The following is an 18,077-nucleotide window of genomic DNA, read 5'->3' on the forward strand; positions in this document are numbered from 1 at the left end:
ATACATAAGTATGTCCCTCTTACCTATATTTTTACATATGTTTCTTTTTTGTAAACCATAAATATCTGTTGAAAGATTGGATATGAATGTTTTGCTAAGTGAAGTGAATGATTTGTGAATTTTAAGACTGAATGAGGATCAGAATGAAACGATTATCAACTACTTGCAAAGACAACAAATACTTGTCTTACAAACACTTGATCACAATCACAACTGATTTGCAATTGATATCTACCGCAACTATGTACGTAAGAGATAGAAGATTGCAAACTTGCGATTCATTTGGATCAATCGCAACTCTTTGTATGACGGGGGGCTCTAGTGTTAGATAGGGATTGATCATTTATTTTTGGGCATGGTGAAGAATATTTCTATACCTTTGCACTGCATGTGTCTATTGTTGTTTTAATGAAAGATTCACCTTTGGTTTTTTTATTTTTATTAAGGAGGTTTACTCTTTCATATAAGTTAATTTGTAGGGAGATTTCAAGCTACAAAAAATATGAACAATATGCAAGAAAAAGCTTATGAAGGTGTTAGTGGAATAGTGGATACATGTAGATTAATACAAAATATCTTTATGATATTGCCTGTAAAGAAATATATATGTTAACTTTTTGCTCGAAAAAGAATATTTCTTTTCTTTTTGACAATTCAGATTAAATCTTACCATTCATCAAAATCAATTAAACTCTTTTAATCTAAATGAATAATAATACACAGAACACGTCGTTGAAAATGTGCATGAGCTATAGATGAGAGTGACCTGCCAAAATGTGACTTCAAAATACAATGATAGCATGAAAGGAAAGAGCTGCATCGTAACTTAAAATATAAGCACAATTTGTTCACTGTTGATAGCATGGATATATTCATATACTTGACAATATCAACAGTTTGCTATGTCTGGTGCAAGTTTTGTTTTGTTCAGTGACTGTGAATTAAAAACAGAAGGATCGTTTTGTACAGGGTTTAGCTCACACACCTTCATTCCCTCCAGGCTATATGCGTACGTGTACTTGTTTATATTGGTATCTTGGTCAGGGCAGGCAAACCTGGGAACTTGTAGCCAACCCTCTTCCATGTCTCTTCCTTCCCTTTGTACTGCTATTCATTTAATGTGGATGTGTTTGTTTCCTCAAGTTACCTTTGACCTTCAAATGATGGAAGACGATAAGTCTGCTTTTAAACGTCATGCAACTTTCTGTTTTCTATACTTCTTTCTATCTTCATCTATAATCGTGTGCATTGTCTAGTTACTTTATTACTCCAATCATATAATATACTTTCTTTAGTTTATTCTGACTCTGTCTGTCATGAACTTGTCTTTCTGTAAAGCTGGTAACTGGTCTCCATACCCCGTCCACATCTCTTTCTCTACCTCTTTTTTTACTTCCTACTTTTTGTCTCTCTTGTCTCACTCCCTCTTTCTCTCTTTATCTCTGTCTTCCTCTTTCCCTTTTGTCTTTCATATCATCTGTTTCTTTTACCCTGTCTCCGTTTGTCTGTCTCTCTGTGTGTTTCTCTCTTTTCTCTCTTCCTATATCTTTTCTTTTCTCTCTTCCTCCCTTTTTATTTCTCTCTTCCTCTGTGTCTCTGTCTCTTCCTGTCTCTGTCTGTCAGTCTGTGTGTGTGTGTGTGTGTGTGTGTGTGTGTCTCTCTCTCTCTCTATCTCTCCCTCCCTCTCCCCATCTCTCTCTCCCTCTCTCTCTCTCCCTCTCTCTCTCTCTCTCTTTCTCTCTCTCTCCCTCTCACACTCTCTCTCTCTCTCTCTTTCACTTTCATTCTCTTCTATATTACGTAAACTTTCCAGTCTCTTGTCACTCTCATCTATGACTCAGTCAAAGTGTTTCCTTCAAGGTGTGACAATCACTAGCGCCTTTGATTCAATATACATGTACATGTAAAGGCTGTTGATATGATGTCTATGTTTACGTATTTGTATGTTATGATTTTTAAAATCATATTAAATCTAGAATGATGTTGAAATGTTAATTTTATATCATTAGTGTAAAGCCTTGGAATCCTCTGTGGATAGTAATGTTTAATGTAGTACAAGAAGAGGATTGGAGCGCAGTTCTTATCATACATCCTTATACAGTCAAACCTGTCTAAAGTGACCGCCCAAGGAAAACACAAAAACTTGTCTTTGTAGACAGGTGGTCTTTGTAGACAGGTTCCTTTAATATATGTTTCAATGAGAAACCATTTCAAGGGAAACAAAAAATATGCTTTTTGTAGACAGGTGGTCACTAAAACAGGTTTGACTGTACATGTATTTCATTTGCATTTCTTGTTCATATTATATGTACAGTGTACATGAAATCATGAAGAGTATGTTTATTTTAAGGTCATGTTCCAAAAAGTTTTGACCAATTTCTTAAACTTTTGCTTCTTTTCTCCTATCCGTATCACAACCTCTTTTAATCTCTTCCTCTCTTCCTCCCTCTCTCTCTCTCTCTCTCTCTCTCTCTCTCTCTCTCTCTTTCTCTCTCTCTTTTTCTCACTCTGTCTGCCTCTCCTTCCAACTGCCCCCTTCCCATATATACTTCCCTTGTACATTGGCCGGGGGCTGTATTTCCTCTACCTGGTGAACTTCAGCTGGGTCGTTTACGACAGGTGAGATGCAGGCTGCCCAGCAAGCCATGACTACAGGCTCATCACGCCAGCAGCACCAGCCGCCACTGGTAAGTACACTTCTATTCTCATGTTAGAGGTAACATGCTTTACATATTATAAAGTAGACTCTAAATTGATTTATTTTGGTTTGGACATCAAAGAATATTGTTATTCTTTTCATGATAAATGATTTGAAAGGAGTTCAGATCTGAGAGATTGTAACATGTATAAAGAGTGTAAAGTGAAACATTGTATTTTGGAGTTAGTATTTTATTTGTTTATTACTCAAACCTATTTTTGAGCTGCTTTTCCTTCAGGTGTTTTCCTTTTTCTTTTAGCCAAAATGTTGTATTCTTCATGTTTATTGCATAGGGCTATTATGTCACATTTCATGATGCAACTCTGTTTTTTGACTGTGTTGATGCAGCATGCAAAATAAAAGTTGATAATGATTGGTGGATCCCATGTGATTTACATGGTCGTATTTTAGAGATACCACAATGTAATTTAGAAGCATTTAGTTTGTGATAACTATCATCAATTCATTATAATACAGTCCTTTGATATGGAAAGTTAACATGTAAATTGTGAGGAAAAAAATAATTTCAAATCCACGTACCTCCAATTTCTTTTGCTATCGATGAAATCATCGTGTTGGCAGTATGTACATGTACATGTTACACTGACTTCTATTTATCTTTTGTTCTTTTTCTATTTGATAACTGCCTTGGTAATACATGTACTTATCAACTTGAGCATAATTCAATCTATTAATACATCCAGTTTATATGATATGAAATATTGATTGATTCATGTACCTCCTATACTCTTGGTATCTATTAAATCACTCTGAAATAGCACATCAGCAGTACATACATTGTAGTACCACTGACTTTGGTTTCGGTTAAAATGTTGGATTCCCGCCAGACTTTTTTCATCCCAAGCCGTGTTTGTTAAGGAAGTGATATCACTATGCTCCGTTTTGATCCCAGACAAGGGGCTAAGATTCCTAACATGAACTTGTTGAGGTAAACTATGTACGTCATACCCCCACCTCGCATCAAGCAATGAGCTACACGTTTGGCTATAGGGATGGTATGACATTCAAACGCAGGTGTATAGTGGATAGCATGGCTTATACAAGGATGTCAGGATCTAAGGAATCAAATGCTGCCTTACATGTTGTTTCAGCTGCCAATGTTTGTTAAACTTATCTACAGGTGTATGTATTTGTGTCTTGGGTCATTCAAGGATATGTAGAGGAATATGTTTCCTAATTTTCAAAATATTCATGTGTAAGTACTGATACATGATTTGTTTTCTTGTTTGTGTTATAGAATTTTGTAAAGTCAACTACTTCTTTATTGTGCATATATGTATAATACAATTTTTGCTTTGATAGATGCACATATATAATATTTATTTCTCTTTTTGAATATCCAGTTGTATATTTAGATGATTATAGGTTTCATACATTTTTATGTACATAAAGATCAGGCAAAGACATTTGGATGTGTATTGGAATACAATTTTTTTCTTCTTTTTTTTCCTGTCATTCCTTGAATGTTCATCATTATATATTTTGTTTTGCTTATTTGAGTAAAACAACAGTTACTTGACTATTGGTTGAAACATGAATACTGTAAGCAGAATAAAATATGTTAACAAGCATAGGTGGTCTTAAAGGATAAATAATGATACCTTGCTCATGTAACAGCGATTACCACATATTAATCTACCAAGTGCATCATATGTAACAATTCAAATACATTAACCTTGTTTCAGTTTCAGTATGTGAAGTTCAATTAATATAATATCAAGAGGACATGTTCCCATCAATATTGAAATGCATTCATAGGATATATTAAACAAATTATACTTTGCACAAAATTAGGTCAGTTATAAGCTAGATTCGATTAGGAATTGGAACAATGAGAAACAGATTTTGAACAATAAACATGTTATTTCAACAAGCATGTCCAGTTTCAAATTTCAAAATATCTTTTTTTTAACCTATAGATGGTCTATACAGTGTAGATAGTCTACATGTTATAGGGATTGCTTTGGAATTATAACATGAAGAAACAGATCTATTTCAAATACTTTCGTACATGCTGAATAGACATTAGTCATTGACATGAGCTCAGTGATGAATTATAATACCATCCTCTATACCAAAATGATTGTAGCTATGTGACCTAAATTGTAACAAACAAACTGAAAAAAAAAAAAAAAAAACTCTGGCACTAACTTCCATGTGTGTGTTACATCAGTGTACTGATTAGTTACAAGTAGACTAGGGTGATACATTAACCATTCAAATATTTAATATTCAATTTAGTTTCAGTTCAGCTCAGTTTTTCTATCAAAAAAATTAACTTAACTCTCATTAAAATATGTATTTGTGAATAAATGTTATGTTGAGGTAATGATGATCTAATTGTAGATTATTACAGTGTTTGTAATGTAAAATGACCGCATTTCAGGTGTGTACTTATGTACCGGTAATCACAATATCATATCACATGTTTATTGAGGAATTGAACAATCTAAAGGTAGATATCAGCGGAGATTAACACTTTGTTGGGGATCTTGTTGATTTATTCATTTAAACTACCTTCTCTTTTTGTGTATGAAACAAGTCATATTACATTATTTAAATTGATGTCCATTGTTCAAATGAGTATAAAATTTAAATCATGCAAATACTTGTATTGCAAATGAATTTTTTGTGTAAGCTTATGGCTGGATTTCCCCCTCATGTTTTCTTGTAGGATCTCCAATATGACCAACATCAAACAAGGATTTACAGCTATGGAAGTTGCAAGATATGACCTAGTTACATGAAGTGAGCTACCACTTTATTCTTCGCTGTAAACTAATCACACAACTCTTTTCTTTTCTTCTTGTAGGATCATGCTAAGAGGCCTGGTATGACCTCAGCCCAGCAGAACTTGATGACCAACATCAAACGAGGATTCACAGCTATGGAAGAGGCAAGGAATGACCTAGGTACCCGGGCTGAGCTACCACCACTTGGATCTGATCAGGTGAGACTACATCCTTTCACAAGCCTGCTACCTTAGCATTGTTATTGAAAACAGAAATTCAGTTCATTTGAGCTCTGTAAATGTGTGTCGTTGTTTTTTAAGTAGTTACCAGTGTAATATTTTACCGAAGTCGATGTTCCAAGAAAAAACAAGTAAATACTAACTGGTTAAAAGGCATTTTTGGTGAAAGAAATATATTGAAATTAATAGCTAGATGTGGCAAGACCACAACTTGTAGTCCTTATCTGTGACAGCTTATTTCTGTATATTTTTAAAATCATATCGGTGTAATTAGGGTAGATAAAAGATGATCAGTATTTGTGATAGTGTTGAAGAAGTGTTTCCATCAAACTCTTCAATATCTACCAGATGGAGATGGCTTATTAATTAAAGCACTAGTTGGCATCAATTAATCCAGTAATCAGTAACGTGTATCATTTTCTTTTCCATCTTGCATAGGCTTCAAGGCAATGGAGAGATAATGCAATGGATGTGAACAAGCAGAACATCCAGTCTCAGCTGAGTGCCATGGCTGCTGCTACGGCTGGTATCATCAGTGAGACATCTGGAGCTGCAGAGGATACAGACTACACTGCAGTGGGATCTCATGTTACCACCATGTAAGATCTTCTTTAAGTGCAAGAAGTTTAAAAGTGCATGTAGCAGTAGTATAACAGCTCCTAGCAATAATAGAACATGCCTATGGCAGTCATCAGTGAGAAGTGGTTGGAGATAGCTGTTGCAATGGCAGGCTTTTTTATTGAGAATTCTGGGACTGCAAAAGATTCAGATATATCTGCTGAAGGGTTCCATGTCACACTAAATACATGTGCAATGACGTAGAAGAAGGTTCCTGGGAATTAAAGATTCAGTTACGAACCGAATGCTGGTATAAAGCAATCTATGTATTTTATGTGGTACTCTTGTATGGTAGCTGCATTTGAGTTATTTGATCCAGCATTCTTCATCGTTAAAGGGGGTTTCCAAAATCTCCAGCATCATTTTGACATCAAATATTTAATATTTTCTTCTTTAGCTCATCCAACTTGACGGAAATGACTAAAGGAGTGAAGATGCTTGCTGCTCTGTTGGGAAATGAAGGAGATAGTGAGAAGTTGCTTGGTGCTGCTAGAGATCTCATGGATGCTTTCTCTGATCTCCTCAAATTTGCCCAGCCTGACAGCCAAGAGGTAAGCACAACGGATCCTAGATTGGATGATAACCCCTTTTGTGCCATTATGTTTACCATTTATTAATGTATATGAATTTGCAGGAGTCCAGTTTTAATTCTTTGCTTCATTGTAAGATGCAGTTTTAAGTCACTCCCATTGTTCCAATCTTCTGAATAATTTGTTTTCTTTTCTTTTTTTAATAAAAAAACATCACATTTGTAACCAAAACAAAAAGTAAATTATTTAAGTTCTTGGCATGGATTTGCTACCCGTGGCACAGCAATGAAATGGAGGAAAAGAGGGCCAAATACATTTAAAATATTTTTTAAAAATTGAAGTGAAAATGGGAGAAGGTCAACAGAAATGAGAAAAAGAAGAAAGAGTTGAATGCTAGGTGGTGTGAAGTTAAAGCAGTTACATTTGTAAGCTCCTGTAAAAGAATTTTTCCTCTAGCAATCTCTGACAGTGACTGTCAGTTTCCCACTAGTTGCTACCACAAATTGAGAATTAAGATTACTGTCTCTTATCTGTACATCACACTTTCTGTCTTTAATTCATCGATGGCTTTAATTTTCAATTCTGCAGCCTCGTCAGAACCTACTTGGAGCAGCCAATCGTGTTGGAGAGACCCAGAATGCATTGCTACGCTGCATGGGAAGCACTGGTGATGTGGATCCAAGATTCCAGGTACAGACAAAATAATATAGATTGTAGATTACATTGGAGATGATTTAAAGGAAAGAGAATGGGGAGGGTTATAATGTTTATTTCAATAAAATAAGAATCATGTATTTAGTGGGGAAAAAAATTTGAAATGATTGAGTAAATGTTTTTGGGATCTACAGAGTGTAGGTGATGCAATTGAGTGTTAAAATGTAAATGCTTATGAGATAACATCCTTTGCCTGAAAAGATAAATTCCTTTTATTTTGAAGCTTCATGCATTGCATGTTTTTATTTTGACAAATATATACACATTATATATTTGTACTTATATTTCATTATTGTAGTATTTAGAAAGTGTGGAATTAGAGCATAATATTTTGTTTTTAATATAGCACAGGGAAAACTGAATGAGATTATGTCTTCTCCTTTCTCCACTAGGATGCCTTGCTAGCCCTCGCCAAGGCTGTAGCCAATGCAACAGCTGCTATGGTACTCAAAGCTAAGACTGTCGCTAGTAAGACAGAAGACCAGGAACTACAGAACAGAGTCATTGGTTCTGCTACTCAGTGTGCTCTCAATACCTCACAGCTCGTCGCTTGTACCAAGGTAATTATAAGGTTTCTATTTTGCTTGTATTTGTGTATTCCCAAGAGAGTTGAAACAATCTAGCATGAAGTATTGACCGAAGAATAAAGTACAGGTACATATCCTAAAGGTTGTATCATTTTAAATAATAAGTTGATATCATTTTCAGCTCAATGTTAACTACATATGAATATAGCATATTTATAATGGTATTTTTAATATACACGATTTGAAAAACGTGATTGATCCTGCTGTCAAGAGAGGTATGAAGTCAAGGGCAGTACATTTAAAACTATATCATAGGATGAATACATGATAAAGATGTCTATATTTCATGTTTGAGTTAGATGCTTGCACCTACCATTACCAGTCCAGGATATCAGGAGCAGCTAGTAAATTTAAATGTACACAGTGTAATCATAATCATAGTGTAATGATATTGATTGTACTCTTTGTGTGTTTAGGTGATTGCACCTACCATTAGCAGTCCAGCTTGTCAGGAGCAGTTAGTGGAAGCAGCTAAGTTGGTTGCTAAGTCTGTGGAGAATGTGGTGGATGCATCCAGGGTAAGTAAGACTGAGTCAGCATCTTACTCATTCACTATCCTTCTATATCATGGGGCTTACACTTGACTAGGACTCCTTCAAGGGTAAGGAGGGGAATCTCCCTTCAGTATCAGTGGCAGACAACAGTAGAAAGAATTATGTTCTGTTTGTGAGAGTTCTTTTAGGATTCATTGTAGTAAAAGTGTGATTTTTTTTCTCACAGTGATATTCAAGTTTGTTATTGTGTTTACCACAGCTCTTTCAGAGCTGTCCAGAGCAAAATTACTCACTACTCCCTTTTATTTTTTTTCTTACAGAAGATGGAAAAGATTTTTTTTTTCTTCTTTTAAACTTTCAATCATTAACACTTGGTATACCTTAGTATTAACATGCATTTATAGACATGTACATGTAATCAATTTGTGCTAAAAAGTTGCAAGACTCAGTACCTGTAAGGACCATCTGTAATTAAGACATTTCTCGTGTAATGGTGGAAGCTTTTGCTAGTGAGCATTTTTCTATAAACTTCATATCTTTAAAGACTTGATTATTTGTTTCTATGGAGCAGTCTTTGTAGAACATATTTGACTGTCTATTTATGTAAGCTTTGTCTGAAAGCAATCGTTCTTTAATTTTGATCTCACAGCAAGCAACGGACGACGAGAGTCTCTTGCAGGATCTTGGAGCAGCTGCTACCCTGGTCACCAAGGCTCTCAATGATCTCCTGCAACATGTCAAGCAAGGTACCGGCTCACAGAGGGCTGTACCGCTCTATGACGAGGCATGTGATCGTATCGTCACAGCAACGGATAAGCTCTTCAGCAGCGTGGGTAATGCCGGTGAGATGGTCAAGCAGGCTAAACTCCTGGCTATGGTGAGTCAACGATTTTTTCTTGATGGATGTTTCTCTTGACGTATGCTTCTCATCATTATGAATACACTCCGCCTCTGAGTTAATGTTGTATTGATTTACTGCATCGATGTGTAGATTAAGAAAATAATACCTTTAGTTATGTATATGACATGTATCAGGGATGTTTAGGTTGTATTTTAGTGATTATTTTAGAGCTGAACCTTTCTATTCATGCTTGATGTACATGTATATTGTATTTCATGGTATCTGATTTGCTTTGTTGCAAAAGTGCTAATGCCATCACATGGGAACCTTTATACAGGTTCTTAAGTCATCCATTTCTTCATACAAGCTTTATGTACTTCTCGTAGGAATGTTAAGGGAGACGCCTCCTGCCATGGGTTGTAAAGGTGTAAGAGAATGAACTGTCTATATTTGTTCAGTTTTGGGTAGAACATTGATCAGAAAAATGCTATGTATTTTTTTTTTTTTACCAATAACATCAGAGATTTGAGTTCATCAGATATGTTTATGAAATTGCCAGCCCTCCAATAGTTTGAATAAAGCTAAATATGAGGGAGGGATATTAATACCAAATCCCTTGTCCTAGTAGAAAATGTTGTTAATCAATAGAATCCATTGTGGAATATCTATGAGCCATTAATGATGACTTGATGTTTTTGACCGTGTTTGTAGGCCACATCTCAGCTGGTGAATGCCATCAAGGGTGAGGCAGAAGGTGTAGGAGAAGGTGACATTCAGAAGAGACTTCTAGGAGCTGCTAAACAGCTGGCTGATGCAACAGCAAGGATGGTGGAATGCGCTAAGGTATGCACTTTACACTTGATCCATTGCAAATAATTACTCGTCAGCATTTCCCATGGGCTGAATCTGACATATCTTGGGCTTAGCATCCAAAGGGTTAATTATGTGTACACTGAATAATGAGTTAATTTCAATTTCAATTTATTTATTCAACCATAAAAATACATATACAATAATTATTCATGAAAATATAAAAACATGGGGTTAGGAGCCCCTGAAGAAGTATGAAAACAAACTTGAGAATGGGGCACCAACCATGACACATATATTGAGAAAATTAACAAAAACATCATTAACAGGAAAACAAATATATACAGGAAAAAAAATTATAAAGACATATATGAGGATAAGACATATACAGCAAAGTACCAGCAAAGGACACACACAGGACACGATGTCAAGCGACACTGCGTCCCTAATGCGCCCCCCGCTGGCACTTTGCAGTATTACAAAACATTTATATAAAAAATATAAAAAAAGAACAAGTGGAGCAAGTTATTCATTATTTAATTGAGCGTGGTTTTTGTACTGCAAGAACTTTTCATTTTTTAAGAGTTTTTTAAATTTATCAAGAGTTTTACTTAGTTTAATATCATTGTCTAGGTCATTCCATAACTTAATTCCATTACAACGTAAGGAATTTTGACTAATTGTAGTTTTGGGAAGAAATTGATGAAGATCTGCGTATTGACGGGTGAATATGAGTGATAGGAGGCATTTGTGCTAAAAAGATCATTATCGTTATGGATGGAGAGAGAGAGAGAGGGGGAGGAGGATAGAAGGAAGAGGGAGGGAGAGGGAGAGAGAGAGAGAGAGAGAGAGAGAAATAAGGAGGTCCTCTTTATATGTAATGAGTTTTTGTTGTTAGATAATTCCACACTTCCATAATGTTTTATCCTTCCCATTTGCTTTTCGAAAATTAATTATAAGTTGGTGTGGGAGTGCCTTATTTGTACATGAATGTATATGTGAGAGCTATTTATGATATGTGGTATGAACGCTCTCTTGTTCATTGTTCAGATTAAAGACACCAATACATTCTCATTTATCTAAATGATAATTAACATTTAATTGCAGGAGAAAAAAATCTGTTAAGTCTATTCTGTAATGATTGATTTCTGTTCTTTCCTTTGTAGCTTTGTGCTCGTAATCCTAATGATCCTGTACAACAGCAGCTCCTGAAGGATGCAGCAGAGGACCTTCGTGCTGCCACCAATGCTGCAGCTAACAATGCTATCAAGAAGAAACTTATCATCAAGCTGGAGGTAAGAAATATATCTTGATCTTACTCATCTTCCTCCAACCTCAAAAGATTATATGGAGAAATATTCATCTATAGCCTTTATTGCAAGACGCAAGGTCTTCAATCTTTGACCTACCTACATACCTAACCCTAACACCAACCCTGAATCTAACGTGGAGTTTAAATACCTGGAGCGAATGTCAGATCACCACAAGCCTTGCATGTATACTTTCTATACAAATTTACCCCCCAAGAAATCTAAAAGGTATTAAAAATTCAATAACATTGTTAGAATTATCTATTCATTTTGATATGTTATCATTTGATTATTTGTAGACTTCTGCCAAGCAAGCTGCTGCCATGGCAACTCAGACCATCTCTGCATCTCAGGGGGCGGGCCCATCAAACACCAATACAGCTGCTCAACAGGCACTCATTGATGAATGCAAAGTAAGTCTTTCACACAAAGACAGGTCATCAATCAATTTTGATAATGCTGAAATATGAAAAGAATTCTTGATTTGAGAAATACAGGAGAAAAGTGTATTTCTAGTGAAACCATACAGTGTATGTCAGTGCACCTTAACCTTAACGGTTATCATTTTTTTGTGCAAAGTAATAGTAAATCTTCTCACAGAGTTTGTTTGCTTCAATTATGTGTTTTTGATTTCCATAATTTTATATTTCAGTATATATATTATCCATTTAAATTACCTAGCTCCTTCATGTAGGTCACCATCAAATATATGAAGTGTGGCATCAGAGATTTGTAGTTATAAAATCTTGAATACTGTTGCTGTTATGGAGATGGTGAGAATCAGGATTTTTTAACATATAGTTATCACATTAATTTTGGAGCAAAAGGGAAGAATTTGGGAGTAGATTTTGTAATCAATATTCAATTAGACACTTTAATGTTGAGAGATCCGACTCTAGGTATAATTTTGTATGCATGATATGAATACGGTATTTAAAAGACCTTAAAGTCTAATGTTATTGTGATATTCTGATTGTTTGTAAAGTTGGGTGCTGAATGTTTTTGTTTGCTTTATTCATTTAAGGTTGTTGCTGAAAATCTTCCAGCATTGATCCATGGTGTTAGGGATTCTGTCAATCAACCGGATAGCTCCAGGGCTCAGATCAGCCTTATCAACGCTTGTCAGAACTTCATCCAGGTAAACATATGTGGAGAACTAGAAAGGAAGTGCAAGTGACAGTGGTAGTAATGGTTGATAGAGATTCTAGTATTTTATTGGAATAGTAGTAAAGATATTGGAATTGATTTCATCTTGGAGCATCAGTGGATATACCAGTGGTATTAGCAGTAAAATTCAGTCAAATGTGTTTCTTTCAGAAGGGGAATGCTTGATCATGTTTTAATTTATTTATAGATATAATTATATATGTCATCAGTTGAGAGTCAGGGGCATTAACTCATGATTTTTTGCATAAAGTTAATAACCCTGTGGCTTTCATGTATGCTACAACTAAGAGTGACATTTATATATGCAGTGCACTATGCAAATTGGATAATATTGGATATATTGTTTGCTTTCATTGTAGCCTGGGACCAAGCTTGTGACTGCTTCTAAGCAGGCTCTACCCAATGTCAGTGATCCTGCAGCCGCTATGCAACTTAGCAACTGCTCTAAGAATCTGAACACTGCCCTCGTTGAGCTCAAGAGTGTTGCTTCCAAGGTAAAGCTAATGTCTGTTGCATATTTAAGTATTTTCCTTCTTTTTATGGACTATACTTTACCTATATTTTTAACTATAGTTTTTAATGTCAATTTGAAACTTTTTTGGTCAAATTTCAGTTAGATTTGTATCAAATTTAAATAATTCTGTGTATATTTTTGGCTGCCAGCAGCATGTAATGGTAATGTACAAGGAACTATAAACTTGATGAGATGTTGTTTTAGATTGAGTGTTTAATTGAAAAAAGAAGAATATGAAAATAATAGGAGCACTTTAGAACATGTACATATTGTACACAAGTTTCAAAATGTAAGTTATAATAATCCAGCAACTATAAAGAAGTACACATGGTGAGAAAACGATTATTTCTTTTCAGGTTTTGTTAACAAATATTATATCTAATTGAGGATATACAATGTACATGTATAGTCATTGTCATGAGAGGCATGTTCACATATTATCCAGTATTCTTTTGCGAGCTAAAACACTCTTTTTAATACATGAAGACCTTAATATACCATACCATCTTTTTAAAATGCTTCTGTGGAGCATTCTACACACCTTGTTAATTGAAAGATGACATTTCTTCTGACTTTTCCTGTAAATACTACTCTCAAACTCTATATTGCCTTATGGAAGTTATACTAATGTTATAGGAGCATTGAGTCATCAGTCTAATTGACAGCTGGTGTACAGCCTGAAGTTAATTCATTTTGTCAAGTTTATTTGTCTATGTGGCTTTCTCCGATCATGTGTCAAAAGACTCCTCCCTAACAACTTGTATTAAAGGTCTATCCTTATGAACACACACATGCTCAAGGTTGTACTGTACCTACTATATTCATAAACTTATTCTTTGTCACCTGCTTATCATCATTTCACAAGAAAATACAGGCTATACTTTTTCTTATTTATATAATGATATTGAATTCTTTCAATGAAAATCATTGCTTAATCACAGGTCAAATTTGACAGGCACTTCAGCCAGAAAAGAACTTTAAAGAATTTGTGGTAGATTCATTATTAACTTTTATATAATGATTATAGGTAAGGTTAGGCACATTCGCTTTGTAGTAACTGTGTATCACAGTAGATTTGCTCTTTTCTTTTTTATAATCAGAATGTTGATCGTACAGTTTTTATTTTTATTCTTTTTGTTATTTTTTAACTATTTAAAAAACAGGACGAATGCTTATCAATCAGGAAGTTTTAGATACAGGTAGTTCTATGATGTGTAATACCAAGGACATGTTCTCATTATGTTTTATTTATTGTATTTATAACCATTGCTGTAGGGGGTTGGGTTAGAGTCATGAGGGAATTATAAGAAGTAGCATTAATGTTGTCCTTTAAACCTCCATAACTGACTCATGAACAGTAGTTTCGTACATATTAATACACCACGTAGAGTACTAGCCTGTACTGGCATCTCTTCATACATTCTGCATGTGATTAAGGACATGAAGTGTATTCATCATGATCACCCTGTTTAAATAGCCCTCACATCCTGGATATCACAAGATCATATTTCATTTTTAGAGCTGTATGTATGTTTGTCGGACAAAAACATCACCCATTCAAGATGTAGCTGCATACCTGTCTTATTGGATCTGAAGTATTGACAAACCAGGATAGATGTTATTGCAAATAACTATCTGAATTATTGATCACTTAGAGGATATTGCAGGCATGAATTTCTTTTAAATTCCAATCTAAGGCTGACTGTGAATTTAAAAGTTTTTGGGGATTTGCAATCATGAGAAAATGTGTCATCAAATGCTGTGGCTGTGGAGATGAAAGAGGTTTTTCTAATGCAGTTCAGACATACTTCTGTTCTTAATGAGAGTTTGAGATTGGACAAAGTTTCCTTATTCATGCCAATGTGTGTCTGGATTAACCATTTACCCGGAGGATAATAACACTTTGTAAAGTGATTTTACAGTCATAATTGTGGTTTTGTTATTCTTGGAACATAACATTATTTTTCAAAATAATTTCATACTACAAGTGTGGAGTGGCAATATAGATTCAGGCTTTGTCAGAGTACAGTAGTACCAGGGGATAGGATTTTAACTAGGACTAATCCACCCGCAGTCTCCCTACAACAATTGTCTATCCTTTAGAGGATATTCTTCAATGTTCCAAGGTTTGAGAGCTTTTTAACATGTTAAATTGAATGAGATGTATTATATGTGTAATTCATTTGACCTGTTACCTTTAATCTTTGACCTCAGGCCCATGATTTATGTGGTGCTATGGAGATTGACAATGCTATTGAGATGATCCATGGAATGGAAGATGAGCTAGATCAGGTGAAGAAGAATGCTAGGGCAGGCAACTTGCATTGTCTACCAGGTGAAACGGTAAGCATCAAACACATGCATGATCTCCTTGTCTGTGCATCATGGTCATCTTGACTAGTGTATCAATATAGTAACTCTAGCATTTAGAACAGCACTAGGTGTTTTGAGAAGGTCATAAAAGATTTATCTCGATATCAAACTCCATTTTGTCAGAATGTAACAGCAAAATGCAAAAGATGTTGAATACATGAGAGGAAGAAGGGCCCTTTAAAAAAAAATGTTTAAAAGAAAGAATTTGATAATTTTTACGGAATCTTGATTTGGTTATGATGGACTTGAGCCCTTCTTCCTCTTTCATGTATGTTTTAATATTTGTTGAGAGCCAGAAGGGGATTAATAGTCTTAGTGCTCTCCTGTCTCTCGATGGATGATATGGATTGTTATAGCTAGCACACCAAATAATTGAATGATAGCGTAGCAATAGAACAGCCAATTTTGAGAGAAGAACTCAAAGAAGTTGTGGTTCAGTGAATGGAAAATTAAAATACTCTGTGATATTACACTTCTGAATTAAAACTGGTTCAAAGTCTTTTAAATTGTTTAAATGTAGATGACTGAAAGTGACTAAAGGGCAAAGTATACTCAATAATGAGTAATGAAAAAGACTTCTTGGACTTTACAATCTAGTTTTATTGCTCAAGGTGGCTGTACAATGCACATTCCTGGCTAGTATAAGGCAATTTGAAATGCAGATGTGCATTTTGATCTTCTTTGTTTTTCATCTTGTATAATATGAAAAGCTGAACTAACCGTATAGAAACAATACTGGGATGTATTGACATTTGATGTTTGTAAACATCTACTGCTTTCCAAGGTCAATGGTATTCTTAGTGTGCCCTCTGCCAGAGAAACACTGTCTCCCCTCTTTTTCTTGCTCTCATTGTCATTTCAAGCTTTCCCTTGCATCTCTTTCTCTCATATTTTTTACTCGTTTCTCTTTAATAATAATAAATAATAGCTACAGTAGTTCTTATACAGCGTTTTTCTATGGATCCATAATGAAGATTGGATGCTCTTGATAAACAAGTTTACATCTTTGAAAAGTTAATGGGATAACTGTCCAGTACTCAATCATTGCTTTCTTACATCGCTTCATTATATCATCAAAGTATTAGAGTATAATTTATATCAAGAGTTATTCATGCGTTCCCTGTGGCTAAGTTATAAAAGGGCAAGCAGTTTTAATTTTTCAAAATTTCCAATATTAAATGAAAAGATTTTTATGATTATAGATATCCATGTGATCTATGGAAATTTAATGTTTATTTAACTACGTTGAAAAGATTAAATTCCATTAGTCCGTAAAACTTCATGATTCTTTCATTCTTTGTTAGTTTGAAGTAGAAGTTGTTCATGACATTTACTTATAGACAGTATTGAGTGAAAAGATTCAATATTGAAGCTAATTGAGAAAATAGAGTAGTGTCTAAGGAATATATTATTCAGAGGAATTCAATATCTTTTGTAGAAGTCTCTTCATAACACGACACTGTAATGTAGCACCTCTCCATTAAACCTACCATTTCAACTAATCCAACTCACACTAATGCTCTTTCAATCTTTCAATCTTTTCACTTCCCTTTTGAATGACATCCTTGCCACCCTTCCCTTGCCTCATACTCATCGATAACTGCACCCCTCGCAGCCCGAGTACTGTGCCACCCAACTCAGCGTGACCTCCAAGGGCGTTGGTGCGTCCATGGCCCAGCTTCTGACGGCTGCTGCCCAGGGCAATGAGAACTACACAGGTATGGCTGCCAGAGACACGGCCAATGCCCTTAAGAACTTGAAGGGTGCGGTCAGGGGGGTGGTAGCAAGCAGCAGTGACCAAGAGGTCCAAGAGGGTATCGTCGATCATGCCAAGGATGTCATGGACAAGTCTGCCAATCTCCTGGAGGAAGCCAAGAAAGCTTTGCAGAACCTGGATGACCCAGCTAACCAACAGAGACTGGCACAGGTGAGCTCTTAGACAGTGTATTCTTCAGACAACATATCATACTGCCCTTATAAATGACTGCTGTAAAACCAGAAACTCTTTGTGTACATGAAACATATGTAAATCCTGCAGCAAAATACTTGAATGACATTTATCACAACAAATTTTGTCAATTTCTTGAATGTCTGTTCAAGAACAGCTGTCACTATCAAGTTATGAAAGTTCCTGGTAATACGGTATGTAGTTGTTGTAAACAAATGGATACAATGATCCTGCATTAAAATCCAAGTCAGAAACTATTCCTTGTATATAATTGTGGTCAGTAAGCGAAATGCTGAAATTCATGTTTTAAATCTAAAAATATCGCTGCATGGATTCATAAGACAAAATGCTTAGTCATTGACATTTTACGAAGTTATCTGCACTTGTTTTTATTTAACATTAATCTTCTTAATATATTTAGGAACGCCCATCTTTCAAGACCTTATCTTGTCAGACATTAATTTGTTATCAGCACTTGAAT

General features: G+C 35.2%; 1 protein-coding gene across 1 annotated transcript in view; it reads left to right on the top strand.

Annotated features, from left to right (window-relative positions):
- LOC580010 (talin-1) overlaps positions 1-18,077 on the top strand; it is an 82,213-nt gene that overhangs the window by 19,955 nt on the left and 44,181 nt on the right. The window contains 15 exon segments of the mRNA XM_031000230.1: positions 2,602-2,687; positions 5,532-5,669; positions 6,129-6,289; positions 6,706-6,859; positions 7,427-7,528; positions 7,945-8,112; positions 8,556-8,657; positions 9,283-9,510; positions 10,186-10,317; positions 11,451-11,579; positions 11,894-12,007; positions 12,619-12,732; positions 13,121-13,255; positions 15,490-15,618; positions 17,264-17,575. Coding sequence (XP_030856090.1) covers positions 2,602-2,687; positions 5,532-5,669; positions 6,129-6,289; positions 6,706-6,859; positions 7,427-7,528; positions 7,945-8,112; positions 8,556-8,657; positions 9,283-9,510; positions 10,186-10,317; positions 11,451-11,579; positions 11,894-12,007; positions 12,619-12,732; positions 13,121-13,255; positions 15,490-15,618; positions 17,264-17,575 — 2,204 coding nt within the window.

Source organism: Strongylocentrotus purpuratus, unplaced genomic scaffold, assembly GCF_000002235.5.
Source record: "Strongylocentrotus purpuratus isolate Spur 01 unplaced genomic scaffold, Spur_5.0 spur5_scaffold_6, whole genome shotgun sequence".
NCBI classification, from domain to species: Eukaryota; Metazoa; Echinodermata; class Echinoidea; order Camarodonta; family Strongylocentrotidae; genus Strongylocentrotus; species Strongylocentrotus purpuratus.